The sequence below is a fragment of the Nycticebus coucang genome, chromosome 22 (assembly GCF_027406575.1).
Source record: "Nycticebus coucang isolate mNycCou1 chromosome 22, mNycCou1.pri, whole genome shotgun sequence".
Taxonomy (NCBI): Eukaryota; Metazoa; Chordata; class Mammalia; order Primates; family Lorisidae; genus Nycticebus; species Nycticebus coucang.
Genome location: NC_069801.1, coordinates 14520783 through 14540720, shown reverse-complemented (window position 1 = coordinate 14540720; position 19938 = coordinate 14520783). Strand labels below are relative to the sequence as shown.

The 19938-nt window shown below is 48.4% G+C and overlaps 1 protein-coding gene across 3 annotated transcripts in view; it reads left to right on the top strand.

The window, feature by feature from the left end:
* The window catches only part of TMCO4 (transmembrane and coiled-coil domains 4), a 106586-nt gene that overhangs the window by 56837 nt on the left and 29811 nt on the right, over positions 1 to 19938 (top strand). Inside the window, exon 12 of one of the 3 annotated variants that reach the window (XM_053575714.1) lies at positions 18594 to 19886. The exons of the other annotated variants lie outside the window; for them this stretch is intronic. Within the exon in view, the coding sequence (XP_053431689.1) occupies positions 18594 to 18727 (134 nt within the window). The 3' untranslated portion in view covers positions 18728 to 19886. Of the gene's footprint in view, positions 1 to 18593; positions 19887 to 19938 lie in introns of those variants that run through there. 3 annotated transcript variants of the gene reach the window in all.

The following is a 19938-nucleotide window of genomic DNA, read 5'->3' as shown; positions in this document are numbered from 1 at the left end:
TGTGCAGTGGGCCTAGGACCCAGCTCTGGGCTGTGTTCACCAGGAAGATCCAGGCTGGGATCAGAGTTTTGCCAAGGAAATAGGGATGAACTTGGGTAAAGGTGAGTTTCTGGTTCAACCACGGAATGTGTACTATCTTCCCTTTCTGTGCACATTCTGCCCCTCCCAGGTGTCGCTAGAGGGAGAGCAAATCAGTAACACACCCTCACCTGCCTCTCCTGCCCAAATAACCCACCTGTGACCCTGTGGCCTCCTGGGAGGAGGCTCCCAGGCACCCAGAGTGTCGCCCTGACCGCAGCTTGGCTCTCGCATCAGGAAATGACGTTATGGAGCTGCAGTGACACTGCTGCCATTGTCTGCATCACTGCTACTTTGTGCAAGCGACAGCTATACCATCAGAATCTCTCTCAGGAAAAATTGGGGACAGTCCTCATGTTGTAGAACACAGGGTCTTTGGTATAACAATGTGTGGGTTAAGCGGGGCATGGTTGCCTTCACCTGTAGTCCCAGGTACTTGGAAGGCTGAGGCAGGAGGATCACTTGAGCCCAGGAGTTTGAAACCAGCACCTGGGTAATATAGTGAGACCCCCACCTCTTCCAAAATAAAAATGTGTAGGTTATAAAGGAGGCAGGGATGGGTGTAGCGGTCAGCTATGGCTGTCGTGATGCTGCGTAACAAGCCACCCCCCCAAACTCAGAGGGTTACAAGAACAAGTATTTTCACATTCAGGATTTGCAGGTTGGCTGTGGTTCAGTTGATCCAAACTGGCTTCTTGTTTCTAGCTGTTTGGTTGGTGGACTTGGCTCCAGGCCTCAGGCTGGGCATGGATGTGTGCCCTGAGTATTTGTCCTGGTGACGATGAAGGGGCAGCAACTTCCCAGGGCACACTTTTCTTATGGTAGATCACCAGGGTGCCCCAGCCAGGCAGACCAAACATGCCCTGTAAGGTCTTGGCTTGTATCACGTTCACCAGAATTCTGTCTGTTATTTATTGCTGCAAACAACCTCTCCAAACACAGCAGCTTAAAACAGCAATAACTGAGAATTTCTCTAAGTTCTGGGGTTGACCAGGCAGCTCTCCAGGTTAGCCCCGCTCATGTCTGGCCATTGGTGCTGGCTGTCAGCTGACACTGGCTCCTCCTGGGGAGGCCTTTGAAAAGTGGCTGTCCCCTATGCCATCATCATTTTGCTCTTTTCCTAATCATCTTTCCCTTAACCTCTGCAGCATTATCTGGAGTGACATGGTCTTATTATTAGAGCTGACCCTTCATTTAGAGAAGGTATGATTCTGCCTCCACTCAGCATAAAGTGCATGTTAACTCTGTATCCTTAATGCAAGCCAAGTCTTCAGTCCCCTGTGGAACAAGTTAAATTAATTACCATTAACTGAGCTGGGCACTGTGGCTCACGCCTGTAATCCTAGCACTCTGGGAGACTGAGGCAGGTAAAGGAGCTCAGTAGTTGGAGACCAGCCCTGAGCAAGAGCAAGACCCTGTCTCTACTGAAAATAGAAAAACTAGCCAAACATTGTTGCAGACACCTATAGTCCCACTACTTGGGAGGAGAAGGCAAGAGTATCACTTGAGCCCAAGTGACTGAGGTTGCTGTGAGCTATGATAGCACCATGGCACTCATGAGCTATGAGTATCACTTGAGCCAAATGACTGAGGTTGCTGTGAGCTATGATAGCACCATGGCACTCTACCCAGGGTGACACAGTCTCAAAAAAAATGACCATTAACCTGTGGCCATGGTAACCAGAAGTGAGGTCACCAATGAGCTGCCTCCAGAATGGGAGGCTGAAAACTGGCAAGAGGAAGGAGGGTCTCTTGGTGGCAGGGCTGCTGACACGGGAATATTCCTGCACCACAGCTTTTGGGGAGATGGCTCCCAAAGCAGCTTCCTTCTGGCCTCTTTCCTGGTCCCTGCTCCCGCCCCCTAGATCGTCATAGCCCATGGTTAGGAATTGGGTTTTGGTCTGGGCAGACCTTGGTTTGGCTCCCAGGTTGGCCCCTGATGAGCTGTGGGACCTTGGGCTAGTTGCTTAACCTCTCTGAGCCTCACCCTCTGCCAATGCAGATGGGATTTGCACATTTAGCGCACATGATCATTGAGGGACTGAAGTGAGAGAATGAATGTGAAAGCTCCTGGCCCCGATGTGACTGCACTCAGTAAATGTTTCTTTCTCTAAACCCCATTCTGAGGACCTACTGTGTGCAGGAAACTGGGTGGGTGGGGTGTAGACACAGGAGCTTGTCCTCTCATGTCCACTCTCCAGACCTTGTCCCCCTCTGCCCTGCAGGGCCCCCAGCATACTCTGAGTGCTTGGAAAGACAGAGGAGCTGGACTCTGGGCACAGGAATCAGCACGTGCTGCTGAGCTGGCTGCACTGGGGTCCCGGCCGTGCGCTCAGCACCTGCGTATATTATCTCCCTTCTTCCTCACCAGAACATACTGCCCTTCTCCCCGTTTCTCAGGAAATGGAGGCTGAGAGGTTAACCCATAAGAATCCTAAGTGCCAGAACCAGGATTCAACCCCAGGGAGTCGGACTCCAGGCTCCCAACCACTGTGCTATGCTTAGCAAAGGACCTGAGCCTTGAGTGGTGAGCGGCTGGAGGGAAGGCCATTGCAGAGGGTCAGCCAGCACGGGTAAGACAGGGCTCTCAGGGGTTCAGGAATGTCTAGAAATGGTGACATCTGTTATTTTAGAGTCTTGCTCTTGTTGCCTGGGCTAGAGTGCAGTGGCATCGTCATAGCTCAGTGCAGCCTCAAACTCCTGGGCTGGGCTCCAGTGATCCTCCTTGCCTCTGCCTCCTGGGACCACGGGTTCATGCCACCATGCCTGGCTGAGATGTCTGGTGTTTCTGTAGCCTGTGCAGAAGGCCCCCCAGGTAGGGTGGTGGCAAATGCTGACAGGTTAGGATAGGAGCCTGGGGCAGCGCCAGGCTAAAACGTTGAAGCCAACTGGTTCAACACTGGGGAAAGGCCCAGGTCTCTAACCCATGAGTGAAAGAGTGGCCAAGTGGGTCCTGCCAAGAAGGAATTGGAGGGGCTGATGCTGGGCAGAGAGTGGTTCAGCACCGTGCACACTTGTACCCACACACACACAGCAGCAGTGCACAAGCCTGAGGGCCTCCGACAGCCCTGCCCTTCCTAGATCCAGTGCAGACACCTAGCATGCCTCACAGGCTCCACTCGTGATCTGCCTTCCAGCACCTTCTCTCACCTCTCCGCCTCACACTGGGTTCCAGGAGACCACGCTCTATTTTCAGACAGACTGTGCTCTCCCTTGGTCCTCTGCCATCGCCTTTTCTAGCTCAGTCCTACTCACTCTTCAGGTCTGTGTCTGGAAGCTTCCCTCCTATGACACTAATAGTGGTAGCAGTAGCAGTAATTGCCACAGCACGCCCTTGCATGACAGGCGCTGCGTTTTGGCACACCAGCCACAGTTCAGAGTTTGTCACTTATATTATCTCGTGTAGCCTTCCAGCCCTCCGTGAGGTAGGTGCTACCATCGTGCCTACTTTACAGAGGAAGAAACCGAAACGCAGAGCTTGGGCAGTTTGCCCAAATGCCATAGGCTAAGCAGGTGGCCTGGCTGGGGATTGTGTGATCCTCGCCCGCCCCACGCAGACGGCCTCTCCCAGTCACGCTCCGTTCTTCCCTGAACACCTTTCTCAGCGCTATCTGTCTACTGTTATGCCAGGTTATTTCCTCATCTGTCTTTCCAGCCCGCCAGTAATTGTTACCTAGCAGGACACATCAGAACCACGTGGGCAGTTCTGTCCCCAAAATAAATATATATGCCAAGGCCCTACATGGAAAGGGTCAGGGCCCTTGTTTTGGACATTGCTCCCCTGGGCAATGCTGGTATGTATGAGCCAAAAACAGTGCCTGGCACATACTTGTATGGTGAACACACGACCCACAAACCCTGTAAGTAGGTGAATGGCACTGTGAGTCAGGGCAGGGGTCTGCACGTCCATGTCTCCCACTAGCTCGAAGCTCTCTGCAGGGAAGAACATGTCGTGTTCAGCGGTGTGCGGGGGGTGCACTTGGCCCTGACAGTGATAGACCTTTGAGGGTAGGAGGGCGTCCTTATAATATGGGCACCATACATCTGCAACATTGTATTTAGTAAATGTCTACCTTTTAAAAGAAGTAGAAGAAAATAGGGCCTGAAGCTTTCCAAATAACATGAATTTGATAAGAATCTGACTCCGAGATGCATGGAAACTCAATGGTCAGAAGTACAGCTGGCTTCCTGTTCCTCCAGTCACCTTCAGAAGGAAGAATCAGGGCCAGGAAACCCTGAACTTAGTCTTTGTTCTTAATCGGCCTGAAAGTTTCCTCCCATCCTTCCTAACACCCCATCTCATCATCCAGACAGGAGGGGAGAGAGGTCTCTGGGAATTCTCTGCCTGGCCCTTGGTGGTGGCTTATTCCACATGTGAGCAGCAGCTGTGCACACACCATGGACGTGTGGCCCAGCCCTGTCTCCTGCCACGCAGGTGGGCGCGCGGCCATACTGAGTTTAAGCTCCTCCAGTCCCCTGGCCTTCACTGTAACCCCAGGCAGAAGGGAGAACTCTCCGCTGCTACAGCTCAGAGACGGTCACAGCCTATTTCCCCCTTTCCAGAGAGTAAGGGAACTCTTGATGGTTCATAGGAGTAGGAAGCTGAAAACAAAACACCAGCCATCTGCAGAGGGGAACATAGAGGTTCTCAATCCCAAGAGCCTGCAGGATGAGGCAAGGTGCAGGCCTCTGTGGTCACAAGCAATGAGCCACATGGCTCTTCCCCACTTGGAAGTTCCCAGCTTGGTGGCTATAAGTGTATGGGGGGCACGGGAGGCAGGGCTGCTGGTTCAAATCCCACACCCACCACAAGACTAGTCCCCTCACCTCTCTCAATGCCACTTGGCTTGTGTGAAACAGCAAATAACAGTAGCGTCTACATCGAGGGTGTTAGCAGGATTGCGTTATGTACTATAATGTTGATAAATACTGGCCTATAACAACAGCCCAGAAGCCACAAGGAAAGAAAGCAAAAAAAGAGCAGAGATGCTTACTGATAATATGTTAGGAGCTGTTGTTGAATGGGAGAGACACTCATTATAGCAACCCCTTTCCCCCAATAGACCGCATGAACCTGGATCCCAGTCTAGGAAAACGTGGCCTCCTGCAGGGTCAGGCCCTGCTGTTTCTAGTCCTGCCTGTGACCACCCCGCCTCCTGCCCTCTTCCCTGCATCGTCCCTCCCAGGTCCTTGCCCTGGGTTGCTGATGGGGCACCTTCATGTCTCCAGCTGGCTGTGATCATCAGTGAACTCCTCACCCTTTGCCCAGGGCTGCCGTTCTCATCCAGTTCCTTTCAGCTCAGCTGTCTGGCTGCAGGCAGTCCTGCTTCTTTAACACCCAATTAATCTGCACACTGAAGAGACCCCCTCCTAACTGCAGGAAAGCTGGCATTATCTGAGACTGTAAAAAGGAAGTTACTCGAATGCATTTGAATCCGCTGATTGTCTTCTGGAGTCCCTTGAGAGCTAGTAATGAGAAGGAGCACAGAACCCCAGAGTCACTCAGAGCACACAGTCCTTCAGGTAGCCCTCTTCCCCCCTCCCACATGGTTCCTCCTTCCTTCCCTCTCCCCCACAAAAGCCACCTGTAGAATTAACTGTCTCCACAGCCTCGTCTCCCTTGTTGGCTGATGCTGCAAACAGGAGGGGCAGCTGTTGTGGGCATCTGCACCATTCCCGACGTTGCCCCTCACAGCCTGGCCTGCCTCTCCCTCAAGCTCAGTGTGGTCAGCTTCCTTTCAGATGGGCACTGAGGCCACAGGCCCCTTGAGAGCATGGATTACACCTGACTGACCTGTGTGCCTCCAGGATACCCAGGAGAAAGCTAACAGAGAGTGCATGCTTTGTGAGTAAACTGAACTTGGAAGTCTAATGTTACCAGTATTCACAGTGTATCAGTCAGGACAGACTAGGTTAGGCTGCAGTGACAACTATCCCCAACATCGTAGAGGTGTAACACAGCAAAAATTCATTTCCCTCTCATGATACCCAACTGGGCAGGGAGGCAGTGATCTTTGTAGTTACTCATCTGAGGTAACTACAGGTTACTCCCTCCCCAGGTTGAGGGAGCTCCATGTCAACATGTGGTTTCTCAGTCAAGGTCAGAGACTGTGATGAGTTATGCACTGGCTCTTAAAACTCCTCCACCTAGAAGTAACACATGTTGCTTTCACACATGTGTCTCTGGTCAAAGCAAGACATGAAGACATTCTGAACACCAAGGAGAGGCCAGTAAACATCTTCCTGCCATGTTCTCAGAAGGCAGAAAGCTGGGACATTTGGTGAACAGCAGGAGTGACCACCACATACATCTTATTCTTACATCCACTATGGAGGCCTCGTGGTTCCATACAAAATACCACTACGTAGCAGCTTCCGTTTTCTTGAACACATACCAGGACTCCACACACAATTAGCAGGCAGAAGACCTTACTTGTATTCTGGCCTTTGTAATTAATTCTCAACCAAGGCCTCAGCCAAGAAACCATTTTCAAGTGAAAAATTGAGACTTTTCCTCTCTTCCTCTTCTTTACCTGTCATTACTCTTTCAAGAAGTGCACTTTGATAGAAAGTCCAAATAGAGCAGGCTCTGAGGGTGCAGGAGCCCAGGGATGGGTGGCAGCCGGGGGCCCAGAGCTCAGCCAGTGGGCCTCCACGCAGGCAGAGGTGGGAGTGGCACTCAGCATGTTACCCGCCTGGGGAACAGGGCCGAGGACAGTACAGAACTGGGTTCAGTCTGTCAGAAGCAGAGTCCAGGTGGTCCTCGGTGCCTTTGACAGCAGCTGTCATGCCCAGAGAGTCGGGGGAGATGATCTGATGGAAATGCCTTGAGAACATAGCTTTTTCGGACCCCAGAGCTCTTATTTCTATCTTATCATCCACTCCACCTGGGTGGATGTTTTCACTCAAAGTGGTATCCCAGATAAGACCTAAACAGAGGACCTTCCAAATCAAATCCACTCCCTCGACTCATCGAGCTGTGTGCGAGGCATCGTGCTGGGCACGGGGGGCTGACAGCAGATGTATGCAACCCCTCTCCTCTCCGAGTTGACAGTCCCTTGGAATAAACTGCCCTCCCAGAGACATAGGTTGGGGTCTTGTAGAGAGGTGGGGGAGGGTCAGCAATGATGCCTGTCCGTCACTGATGGAGCACCTGGCGCATAGTAGGTGCATAGGAAAGGGTGCTCTTACTGGTCGTCCATACCAAGTTCTAAGGCAGCTGCCCATGTGCAGCTGATATCCTTCGATGTCATCCTTCTCCATGTCCTGTCCTAACATGGATACCATCATTTCCACCACTCAAAACCTGAGAGAATTTGCTTAGGAAATAGGAGTCACAGAAGCCAGCACCACCCCTCTCACTGCAGGGGCAGATGCTGAGCAAGGCTCCCACAGGTCGTTTAAGAAACCCTGTGGACCTGGACCCAGCCCTGCCGGGCGTCATCCTCCAGATCTGTAAGGCATCTGAAGTGCTTTCTCCAGCTAATATTCAGATTCTCAGAGCAGTGGCGCCACCTGTTCAGATGGGCCCAGATTGGGTGGGAAGGACTGGTTTCCAATGGGAATCCCTTGCCTTCTGGATAAGTATTGCGTAGCTGAGGAATCTTCCTTTTAGACAGAAATGGGCCCTGATTCAACTGGCATTTATTAAGATTCCTACTACCTGCCTTATGATGAATTGGTTTTTTTCTTCATCATCATTGTCCTCGTCTGGCCAGCCAACAGTTTTACATGCCTTATTTAATCCTTGTAATAATCATCTGAGGTTTTAATTACCCCCATTTTATAGATTAGAGAAATGAGGCTTACGGCCAAGGGAGATAGAACTAATACTAATTGGGCTGGAGTTTGGATCCATAGTAGCTGACCCACGTTCTTATTCATGACTGGACTCCTAAGCCTTATAACAACCCAAGGTCAGGATCATTTTCTCCACTTTACAGCTAAGGAAGTGGAAGCTCGGCACAAGGCAAAGTGATTCACGTTATGATTTCCTGGTTGCAAATCCCTGAGATTTCCACAAACTTCCCTTCCTTTAGCCACATCCAGAGCTCCCCCTGACACAACAAGGAAACCTGAGGGTTCAAGGCAACCCCTGTCTCCCTCCAGCTGTGGCCCCCAAATCCCTTCCTCCCTACTCCACAGGGAAGGAAGACTGGGGCATTCAGAAAAATTGCTTCTTGCAGAAAAGTATAAATCTAGTTAGACTTCAGAAAACTGGCTCACCAGATTAAACACACACACATAGTACTTAAGGGGAAAATACACGCATACCCAATCACCGAGGTACCCAGTTTTCATTAGTCTGTTCTCGATGGAAAAACTGCCATTTTGTCCGGAGGTGATTGAAGCCACCGAGGGCGTGTGTTATCATCAGACATGAGCATTCCAAACACAGAATTCCAAAACCAGGGACAGAGCTGTGCTCATTAGGGAGTCCGCCACTTCATTTACATTAGGAACTAGACTGGACAAGGTGACCCTGTTATTTCTGCATTATCTCAGAGAGCAAAGCATGGTTTGTTTTTTGTGTTTGGCATTTGTCACGGTGGTGTGATGGGATGTACGCACCGATGCCAAATGGCAGTAGTTTTATTAGCTCTGATATTCACAACATGCTGTAGAAGTATCTCTCATTCAGCCCTTTTGGCAGAATTGCAGACAAAGGGACTGAGGCTCAGAGAGCCAGAGGATTTGCCCAGAGTCAGAGCTGGGAGGTAGCAGGGCTTTACATCCAGAGCTGTCCCCCAGCACCTGGGTAGCTCCACTCCGCCTCCTCCCTGTCCCTTCCCTCGAACTTTAGTCCATCTTGTTTCTGAACTCCCCATGTTATGTTTGACACATCTGCTTACATGTCTCTCTCCCCTAGTAACTCGCAGTGGCATCGGGGCACCCATTGTCTGTTTTTCCATCTCTGTATCACCAGCTCCTGGCTGAGGCCTCGGCATATAGGAGTTGCCCAGGGCACATTAGGAGCTGATTTATTCATAAGGGACATGCTACGGGCACCTGGGAAATGTGGTTTCTGAGTTTTCTGCTCCTGGGTAAGAGAGGAGGAAAAAGAAGGGAGAGTGTGGAGCTGAGAAATCAGGAGACTCTTGTCAGCCCCCAGGTCTTTCCCAGGACAGCTCCCATATCCATTTAAAGAAGGTCTATCACTTGATTATTGATGAGAGAATTTTTTATTAATAGCCAAGATATTACCTCTTCAAATCTATCTCTGTGAATCATTTGAAATTGTAGTCTAACATATACATACTATTCCAAACTCGTATGGGCAGCCATGAAGTTTGCTGCGAGTGCTATCTTCAGAGGACAATGCTGAGGCCTTTGCGTGGGAAAATGCTTGAGTGGCCTTGGTCCCCCACACCTGGGCTAATCTATTGTCCAAAGCTCCCAGTGATCAAGCTATGCTTAGGTCGCTCCGTTCTAGACTGCCCAGCTTGTGTGATTACCCAACACGTGCACAGCCCGGGTGGTGACCCTGCCCACTCGAAACAAAGACAGAACGTGCACCTGCCAGATGGCTGTGCCTTTGTGCAGGAAATGAACATAGTCAGAATTCCCAGAAATTAACAGTCCCCCTCCAGCCATGGCCCATCTTCCTAGCCAAGGGCATAAATTTGCTTGACTGACCTTCTGACCAAGAGTATTTCTGGCCCCCACAGGTGGCAGGGATAGGGAGGCAGTGCCTGCTCCCAGGAAGAGCCACCATCTGAGCACTCACCAAGAAACACTGGGCCCCAGATCACATGGGATCAGTCATCTTTTCTATGCATTTGTTTTAAAAATTTTCAAAAATTAAGTAGTTGGAAAGTGAATTCAATACAGACTGACTCATAGTAACTGACTGAGCCAGGAAATGGCCACAGGAACCAGGAAATCAATTGCTCCTTCAGTTTATTTAGCCATTAATTCTCCTCTTCATCCCAAAAGGCTTTGAAGAGAATTAATTAAACGTATTACATATTGTGTCTGCCCTGTAGCCCTGTCCATGCAGTTGGCAAGACGTTCTGATCTGAGCCAGCTTGCCCGTGGGTGTGTTCACTAGGCCCATTAGAGCCTGCAGGACCTGCCTCAATCTGGGCACTGGGGGCCATTAATGAAGTCAGTCCTGGCTCCCCCATCCCTTGCCCATCTGTAAGTGGGCACAGTGTGATCACTTTCCCTACTGCCTTCAAGAGTCAATGGGCCATGGCAACCAGTTGAGGATGACATGAAAGAAGGAGCTTTGGACTTAGAGTCCAGACACCCAAGTTCAAATCCAGCCCCCACTGGTTAACGTCTGGGCACTCTCAGGCAGGTCTTTCACCTCTCTGAGCTTCAGGCTGGTTAGTAAAATTACGACTTTGATTACTCTAGGGGATATTCTGGGTTTAATAGCTGCCGTTTATTGAACACTTACTACACGCCTCTCATTTAATGTACAAACAACCCTGAGCTGTACGCAGATTGATTTTCCTGTTTTGCCTATGAGGAAGTTGAGGGCAGGGATTGTCACCAGGATGGGGGCAATAATTTACAGACAGTGGACCGGGATTCAACTCCACCCTGTCTGACCACAAAGCTGGCCTTCCAGGGAGGTGGATGAGACAACAGAGTGCTTGGCACCCAGTTAGACCTTTAATAAATAAGTGTCCATTTCTCCATTAGTTTATCCAGATGGATTTTTCCAAAGCTGTAGCACTCACTGCCTCAGAGCTGACTAATGCAACTATTATGTCTTTATACTGGACTGGCAGCTCTCGGGGGAGGAATGAGCCAGCAGAACACGGGGTTCATTTAATCTCTGCTTTAATCTAAATTAAGGCTGTCCAAGCCTCGGGGTCTTCCCAAGAGGCTTGCCTTGTCAACTCTCTTTGAAAGGCATTTACTTCCTCTAAGGGATGCAGACACCCTTGACCTTAGAGGTTACCACCTGCTAAAAGGCATTTGATCACACCCTGAATGTGGGTTGTCTCTGTTATGTAAAGAAGGTGAGAATTTGCAGTGTGCTCTGGCCTTGCCTCTGGGGCCTGGTCCCTGCCCCATTAACCCACAAGGGTAGTCACCACTGACGGGCTTCACCTTCCCCTCACAGATTGGCTACCAGCCCCCACTGCCTACTAGATAATTCCTTTTTTTTTTTTTTTTTTGTGGTTTTTGGCCGGGGCTGGGTTTGAACCCGCCACCTCCGGCATGTGGGACCAGCGCCCTACTCCTTAAGCCAAGCTTCTACTGTCAGAGCTGGGAGAGCCTCCAGAAGTCACCTTGACCTAGAGCAACCTGCACACTAGTACATGTGGCCCATCAGTGTCCTTGTACTTCCCTTAGGGGCAGTAGTGGGAGGCCTGGGGAAAAGGTGGGCAGAGAGATGTGCTGGTGTGAAGGAAGAAAAGGCTGAGAATTGTACTGTCCCTGTGGCTGACACTGGATGGAACTCAGGTCCCGTTCTTCCGGGGCCAGAGCTCGTGCCCTACATCTGGCCACCTCTGTGCCAGCAGTGCTCCCCTGGAGCCAGGGAGCCCTTTGTGCAAAAGTTCCACGGGGATTCTTTATTCCCTGTCACCTGTTCTACCCATTTGTAGACACACTTCCTACCCCGGCTATAAAGTATATGAGGAATGAGGAGTTGGTTAAGTGAAAAGTCTGCTAATAATTACTTGGAAGACCACAATTCTCCATTCCACGGGGTCAAAATCATGGGAACAATACGACCCTGAGCAAATTCTTCAAGCCTTCCTTATTAGCAAAACTAATCGAGTGATACCCACCTCATAAGGATCAATGAAACAGGGCAGATAAGCAGCTAGCTCTGAGCCTGGCACACAGAACAAGCTCAGTTATTGGCCGAGATCCTTCATACAGCCGGTTTGCAGTCTTGAGAGCACTGGAATACTGGGAGGGACACCTAAAACTCACTTCAGTCATCATTTGATGATCCAGAAGTTGCTTCAAGAACTTCTTCTTGGGATCAGTGCAATGGGCTGCATTTCATTCTTTTATCCCATGAACCTGAGATTGTAAACTCCAGACTCAGGCTTCCAAGGGATTCTTGAAATCATCAAGTTCAAACCCCCACCCTATACAGGATCCCCTTGTCATCATCTATCAAAGGGGTCTACTAGCCTCTGCTTCATTGCCTCTAGTGCTAGGAAACTTACTACTCTGCTGGGAGTAGAAACTTGGGAATTTAGGAACTGATTGATCTAATCTGAGAGTCAATAGCATGTAGGTGATGGGCCATCAGGGCCTGCCCTGAGAGTCTGCTAAGACTATCGGTGGTGTTGGAATGTGTGATGAGGTAAGATGTGCTGTTCAGGGAGGCTGCTGACAGCCCAGACAGAGTTTCAGGGGCCTCAGTACCTGGGTGGCCAGTGTGTCCCCAGGCCTGCTCCTGGACTTTTCTGGAACATGAATTTCTTCATTTCACACCCAGAGCTGAGAAGGGCCCCATTAAGCAAACTCACAAGAAGACAGTGTTGAAAACTAAATGCTGTTTGCTTGGGGTCCCCCCCAAATTTCCAGTCTCAAGCTGATGGAGCAGATGCCCATACCCTGCCATGATGTTTGCGGTGAGCACAGGTATGTGGTCTCTGGGAATATGTCTTCTCCTGGCCCCAGTGAGCCCTGATGGCCATCCCACTGTCACAGAGGCCCCCTCTAGAGACCATTCCCAGTCTCCTTCTGAATTCCTCTATCATTCAGTATTTTGCATAAACAGGTCCCTTGCGTGAGTCTCAGTGTGCAGAAGAGTCTAGACCCTCTACAATGAAAGAGCATTCTTCCGAGGTTGGGGTGTCCAACTGGAAGAGAAAACACTGTAAAATCTCATTAACTTACATATTAATCAATCATCTCAGTTCATGGCATTCTGTAACGGAAACTGTTTTTTTTCCCCTTATAGCTAAGATTTCCATGATCAGTAAGACTGCATAGCCCAGTATTGTCAAAACTATTATCTTTTAGGAAATTGCCAGGTCTCTCTGGCAGAGCAAAAAAATAAAAATGTTCCTGCCTGTGGGTCAGCTCATCCCCCATACTTTGCATTTAAATGACAGTCTGAGTTTTGGGACCTGTGTCTCTGCTACCCTGGCAATGGGACGTCCAGTCCGTGTGTGATGTCGCTAGTAAGTTCTTCACTATTCTTTCTTTATTTCTTCCATCTCTTGTTCGTTCATTTATTTGTGCAAAGCCCCATCATCCTTCCTCAGAGGATTTTCAGGACATTTTAGGAAATACAGCACTAAAGCAATAACTTAGGGATAAATATAAAACATCAAGACTAGAAAAAACATAAATGGGAATAGAAACTGTCTGCCTTTTAGGAAGAGCCAATGCAAGGAAGCCCAGCCTGGAGCTGAAGGTGCTCAACCCTCCAGCCAGGCCTGGATCTGGCTGAACAAATAGACACCATGTAGTCTCTAGGCCTCAGTCACCCCACCTGAGAAATGGGTCTACTGATATTTTCTTCATAAGATAACTAAAAGAATTAAGTGGAACGATATATACATAAAGTGCTTAGCAGAATGGTTGGCAAATTGTGGGCATTCGGTAGCCACGGTTTTTGTTATTATATGTTTATCTGTTATTACTCAGCACTCTAAAGGAGCTGGAATTTCGCTATTGGGCTTCCTAGCAATCAAAGTAAAGACAGGAAGGATTGGCTGCAGATTTCGCCTATCCAAGAGAGGTGTGACGATGCCAGCTCCCCAGCGAACAAGACCTTTCATTTCAGCCTGACTTATGCTATCTGAGAGTCACAACCTCTCCTTCCAGGAGCTGAATGCAGGTTCAGACTTAATTAGCCACCAGGGCCTCAGATGTCTCTGCTTTTGGCTTGCTAGAAAGATCCAGGCTGAAGCTTACACACCTGGAGCAGTGAGGAAAGTGTCATGGTTGGAAATTATCTCTATAAGGTGCCCACCTGGTTGTCTGGAGCTATGTCAGGATGGCTGCAGCAGGGACTTCTTCAGATGCTCAGATTGGAGATAAGGATCGCTTCACCTTTAGTGAGCACCTGGATACTTGGAAGACTTAATTAGGTGGCAAGCCTCAAGTTGGATTTTCATTTGGGTGGTTTTATACTTCATAATTTAGCAGTTTCTGGAGAATGAGGTTTCTTGGAACTGTTGTCCCTGGATGGCAGGCTCAGTCAACATTAGGAAGCACGCTTTTAAGTCAGTCCTGCCGCCTTCCTCTGCAAAACTCCACTGGAGAACACCTGCACATCTCTAAAATAAGAAACCATTGTTCCAAGGAGAGGAAGAGAGCTGGTGAATATTGAGCCTCTACTGTGTGCCAGATAGGAACAGAATCCATCTCCACCTTCTTTCTAGTTGCCTTGGAAGGTGTGGGCATCATGACACCTGGAAACAGATGTCGCAGTTTCTATTTGTAAAGATGGGGAACCCAAAGTCCAGGGAGGTTAGGTGACTTGTCCAAAGGCACATGACCAGTAATTAGCAAACCTAGGCTTCTAACCCAGGTGTGTCTGACTTTGAACCATTTCCTATTAACCCGTCTTTTATGCTACCTCTTCTGACCAGCTTGCTGCCCTCATAGAGCCTGATATCAGCCTTAAGGGCCAGATGCAGTGGCTCCCACCTCTAATCCCAGCACTCTGGAAGGTTAAGTCAGGTGGATTGCTTTAGCTCAGGAGTTTGAGACCAGCCTCAGCAAGAGTGAGTCCCCTGTCTCTACTAAAAATAGAAAAGCTAACGGCATTGTGGCAGGCACCTATAGTCCCAGCTACTTGGGAGGTTGAGACAAGAGGATCACTTGAGCCCAAGAGTTTGAGGTCACCGTGAGCTATGATGATGCCACAGTATTCAGGGGAAGCAGTCAGACTGTCTCAAAAAAAAAAAAAAATGGAGAAACCAGCTTTAAAACAGGTAAATAACAGCCCCAAAGGCTATATCTGAAGGGCCTAGATACTAAGGGTTGCAGCAATTCAGAGGAGAGAGCCTTTCCTTCCAGAAGGCAGGGAAGGCTTCAGGGAGGAGAGCGCAGTCTTTGAAGAACAGATAGCTCTTGAGAGGCTTGGAGGAAGGCAAGAGGCCCGAGGGCCTGGGACTGGCAGCACCCAAGATCCAGAGGCAGCAAGGTGGATGGTCTGGGAAGGGTAGTGACGTGACCTGACCCAAGGTTTCTGCTGGGAAATAGGGAGAAGTAAGGTTAGAGAGATGAACAGGGTCCAGCATGCAGGGGCCTCACCTGTCCAACTGAAAGCGGAGATCCGGCCGTAGGCTCTGATTTGAATCTTTAGTAACAGCATTTTCACATGATGTGTTTAATTTATGCATCAGTCAGCAAACTTCTGCTGGGGACCTACCCACTCACCAGGACCTGTGCAGAGCACAGAGGGGACAGTGACAAGGCAAACTCCTTTCCCACCGGGTGTATTCTCAGATGGAAAGGGACCTCCCTTTTGAACATAGTCCCCGAGCAGCCCTCCCTGCAGGCTGTTCTCACTGAACCCGAGTTCCTCTTTCCCTGGCACTCCACTTCCCCAAGCTGGGGGCTCTGGCCTTGTGTGCCCAGGAACTGGGCCTTGACATCTGCTTGTTGAGCTGCACCAAGGATGGAGTGGCCCTTTGCAGGTCAGGCCCTTTGCATTGGTGTGTCATCAGTCCTCACTCCGGCTGGTATTATCTCTGTGTTTTATGAGTACAGCCTCTAAGAGCTCAGGAGATTTGTTCAGTGTCACTCAGCATGTGAGTGGTGGAGCCCAGACAAGGCCCCATACCCATCTGCCACCCACACCCGCTTCTTTCTACTGGCCCTTTATCCATCCCTTTTACTCCATAGCTGAGGGTTTGTTTACCTGACTGGCCCAGGCTACACAGCTAGTTAACAGCAGGGCAAGTCCGGAGTCCCCTCCTGCAGCTCCATCTTGGGGACCCCAAGGAGGGGCAGGCACTCTGGGGTGTGATCAGCCCAGCCCTTGCAGGGTGCTCCCTCTCTAACAGGAATGGCACTGGAGGAAGAGGGGGCAGCCAGCCCTAGAGACACCTGGAGCTTATGTGGTCACCACAGCACCACCTTGCGGTGGCTTTCTGGGTGGTGCACTCCATGGAGGAAGAGGGTTTGGGGGCCATTCTGCAGCCTGAGCTCCTTCAAGCCCAGACCAAGGGGAGCTTCCAGAAGGAGCTTGCTGGGAAGGGTCTACCGCCTTTCATCGGGGGCTTGTGCAGAACTCAACATCCACTCCTGCATCCTGAGAAACGTTCATGTCACCAGTTACACCTTCATGTTTTCATCTGACTGATAAGTGTTTGTTAGGCACCAGAGAGACAAAGAGTGGAGGGAACTAATAGATACCAAGTACCAGCTGGAGCAGGTGTTTCCAGATGCCGTCAGGGGACCCGTACCAACACACACTGCTGGTTGGGGTTCTTGGGTCATTTTGCACACAGCCGAGCAGCACAGGGCCCACGTCAGGCCCTGGTTGCCTGTGACAAGCTGACCCTCTGCCTGTGTGAGCACGGCTGGACTTTCTGGAGCAGTTGCCCAAAATGTGCTGTTGTTCCAGTGACTGTTTTCTCCCCAGATTAAGAAAAAAAAAAAAGTCAGGAAGAAATGGCCTGATGATGTGAAACTTAGTAAATGGAGAATATAATTGTCTTAACACAATAACTAAGAAAACTCCAGGAAGGCTATGTTAACCAGTGTGATGAAAATGTGTCAAACTGTTTCTAAAACCAGTGTATGGTGCCCCATGATCGCATTAATGTACACAGCTATGATTTAATATTAATAAAAAAAAAAAAGAAATGGCCTGATGAAGGATTTTCTTCTTATATGAAAAGACAAAAATAAAACTTGGATCCCATTAGTGACAAGTTATTTTTTTTAATGACCAAAACTATACAAAAGTGGGGTTGTGTGGCCCTTGTTTTTTTCAGAGTATCTTTTGAAAATTGCACAGCATTCTAGAGGTAACTGGGAGGCCCCTGCCATGTGGCTGACCTAAAAGATCATTACTAAAGAGGAGGAAGAGAGATGACCAACTACATGGCTTAATTCTGATTCATTTCACTGGGCTTACAGGACCCACCAGTTACCCTACAGGGGACCTGGGCAAGACTAAGGAGGCTCCGGTCATCCTCATGCTCACGGGAACATTCAAGGATCCAGGATGCTGGCAGCCACCCCCAGCCATGCCACAATCTGGGCTCTGCAGTTTGGCAGGGCTGTTTGATCCAGAAGCTGGCATAATTATAAACATCTGTCACCACCAACAGCTTTATTAGTACTCCCTGCCTTAATAAAGGCAGAGATAATTGCTGATTTCTTACCAACAAAAGTGTGGCATTTATTTCAGAAGTGTAGAAAGGAGTTATAAAGCTTGGGAAGGGGCTAAAGGAAACAAACACAGGGAAATCTATTTATTTTATACCTAGAGAATTTTTGCATTAGATTAAGTAAATTGTCAGTTGAAATATGACCACTTTTTCATATAGAAATGCTGTTAGGAAGTCACCCTGACATTCCAGTCGTGAGAACATCAAAGGCAAGTGGGTGCAGACTTGCTAAACCGTAACCAAGGCTGTAACGACCATGAGGCTGTGACCGTGAGCAGATTAGTAATAATCACAGTGACTTGAGACCCAGGTTTCCCAGCCACAGTCACTCTCCTACAGTTTTACCTCAAATAAACATACAGTATTGTCATAAACAAAAGAAAGAGTAAAAAAATAAAGACATTCAAAATAAAACAGCACGCCTATAATCCCATCTACTCAGGAGGCTGAGGCAGGAAGATCACTTGAGCCCAGGAATTTGAGGTTACAATGAGCTATGACACCATTGCACTCCAGCCTGGGTTAGTTATATTTACACTATATGAAGTGTGCAATAGAATTATGTCTACAAAAAAACATGTACATAACTTAAAAATACTTTATTGTTCGGCTGGGCGAGGTGGCTAATGCCTATAATCCTAGCACTCTGAGAGGCAGAGGCAGGTGGATTGCTTGAGCTCACAAGTTCAAAACCAGCCTGAACAACAGCAAGACCCTGTCTCTAAAAAATAGCTGGGCATTGTGCTGGGTGCCTGTGGTCCCAGCTATTTGGGAGGCTGAGGCAAAAAGATCCCTGGAGTCCAAGAGTTTGAGGTTGCTGTGAGCTGTGACGCCACGGCACTCTACCGAGGTCAACATAGTGAAACTCTGTCTCAAAAAAAAAAACTTTATTGTTCAAAAATGTTAACAATCATATAAGCCTTCAGTGAGTCATTATCTTTTTATATGTAGAAGATCTTGCCTCGCTGTTGGTGGCTGCTGACTCATCAGGGTGGTGGTTGCTAGAGTTTGGGGTGACTACAGCAGTTTCTTAAAATAGGCACAATAAAGTTTGCCGTGTTGACTGGCTCTTCTTTTCACAGGAGATTTCTCCGTGGCATGTGATACTGTTTGATAGCATTGTACTCACAGTAAAAATTCTTTAAAAATTGGAGTCGGTCCTCTCAAATTCTGCCACTCTTTTGTCCACTAAGTTTATACAACATTCTACGTGCTTTGTTGTCTCACCAGCATCTCCACCAGGAGTAGATTCCATCTCAAGAAACCACTTTCTTATCCATAAGAAGCAACTCTTCATCCATTCAAGTTTGACCATGAGATTGCAGCAACTCGGTCCCATCTTCAGGCTCCACTTCTGCTTCTAGTTTTCTTGCTGTTTCCACCACATCTGCAGCTCCTTCCTCCACTGAAGGCTTGAACTCCTCAAAGTCTTCCATGTGGGTTGGAATCAACTTATTCTGAACTCCTGTTACTGTTGATATTTTGACCTCCTCCCATGTGTCACAAATGTTCTAAAAGGGTGAATCCTTTTCAGAATGTTTTCAAGCTACTTACCTAGATCCATCAGAGGAATCACTATCTAGGGCAACTATAACCTTACGAAATTCGTTTCTTAAATAGTAAGACTGGAAGGTCGTATCTACTCCTTGATCTGTGGGCTGACGAAGGGATGCTGTGTTAACAGGCATGAAAACAACATTCATCTCCTTGTACATCTCCATTAGAGCTCTTGGGTGACCAGGTGCACTTTCAATGAACAGTAATATTTTGAAAGGAATCATTTTTTTTCTGAGCAGTGGGTCTCAACAGTAGGCTTAAACTATTCAGAAAATCATTCTGTAAACATATGTGCTGTCATCCAGGCTCTGTTCTTCCATTTATAGAGCACAGACAAGCAAAATTATTTTTTTTTCCTTTTTTTCTTTCTTCTTTCTTTTTTTTTTTAAGATTTTTTTTTACTCGTTAAATCATAGCTGCGTACATTAGTGAAATCAAGGGGTTACAATGTGCTGGTTTCATATACAATCTGAAATATTCTCATCAGACTGTTCAACGTAGCCTTCATGGCATTTTCTTAGTTATTGTATGTAGACATTTGTATTCTGCATTTAGTAAGTTTAGCCTGTACCCATTCTAAGATGCACCATAGGTGTGGCCCCACCCATTACCCTCCCTCCACCCTAACCTCCCCCCTTCCTTCCCCTTCCTTGGCCCTTTCCTCATAGTCTTGTGCAATAGTTGGTTTATAGCCTTCATGTGAAAGCTATAATTTAGCTTCATAGTAGGGCTGAGTACATTGGATGCTTTTTCTTCCATTCCTGAGATACTTTGCTAAGAAGAATATGTTCCAGCTCCATCCATGTAAATATGAAAGAGGTAAAGTCTCCATCTTTCTTTAAGGCTGCATAATATTCCATGGTATACATGTACCACAATTTGCTAGTCCATTCGTGGGTCGATGGGCACTTGGGCTTCTTCCATGACTTAGCAATTATGAATTGGGCTGCAATAAACATTCTGGTACAGATGTCTTTGTTATATTGTGATTTTTGGTCTTCTGGGTATAAACCTAGTA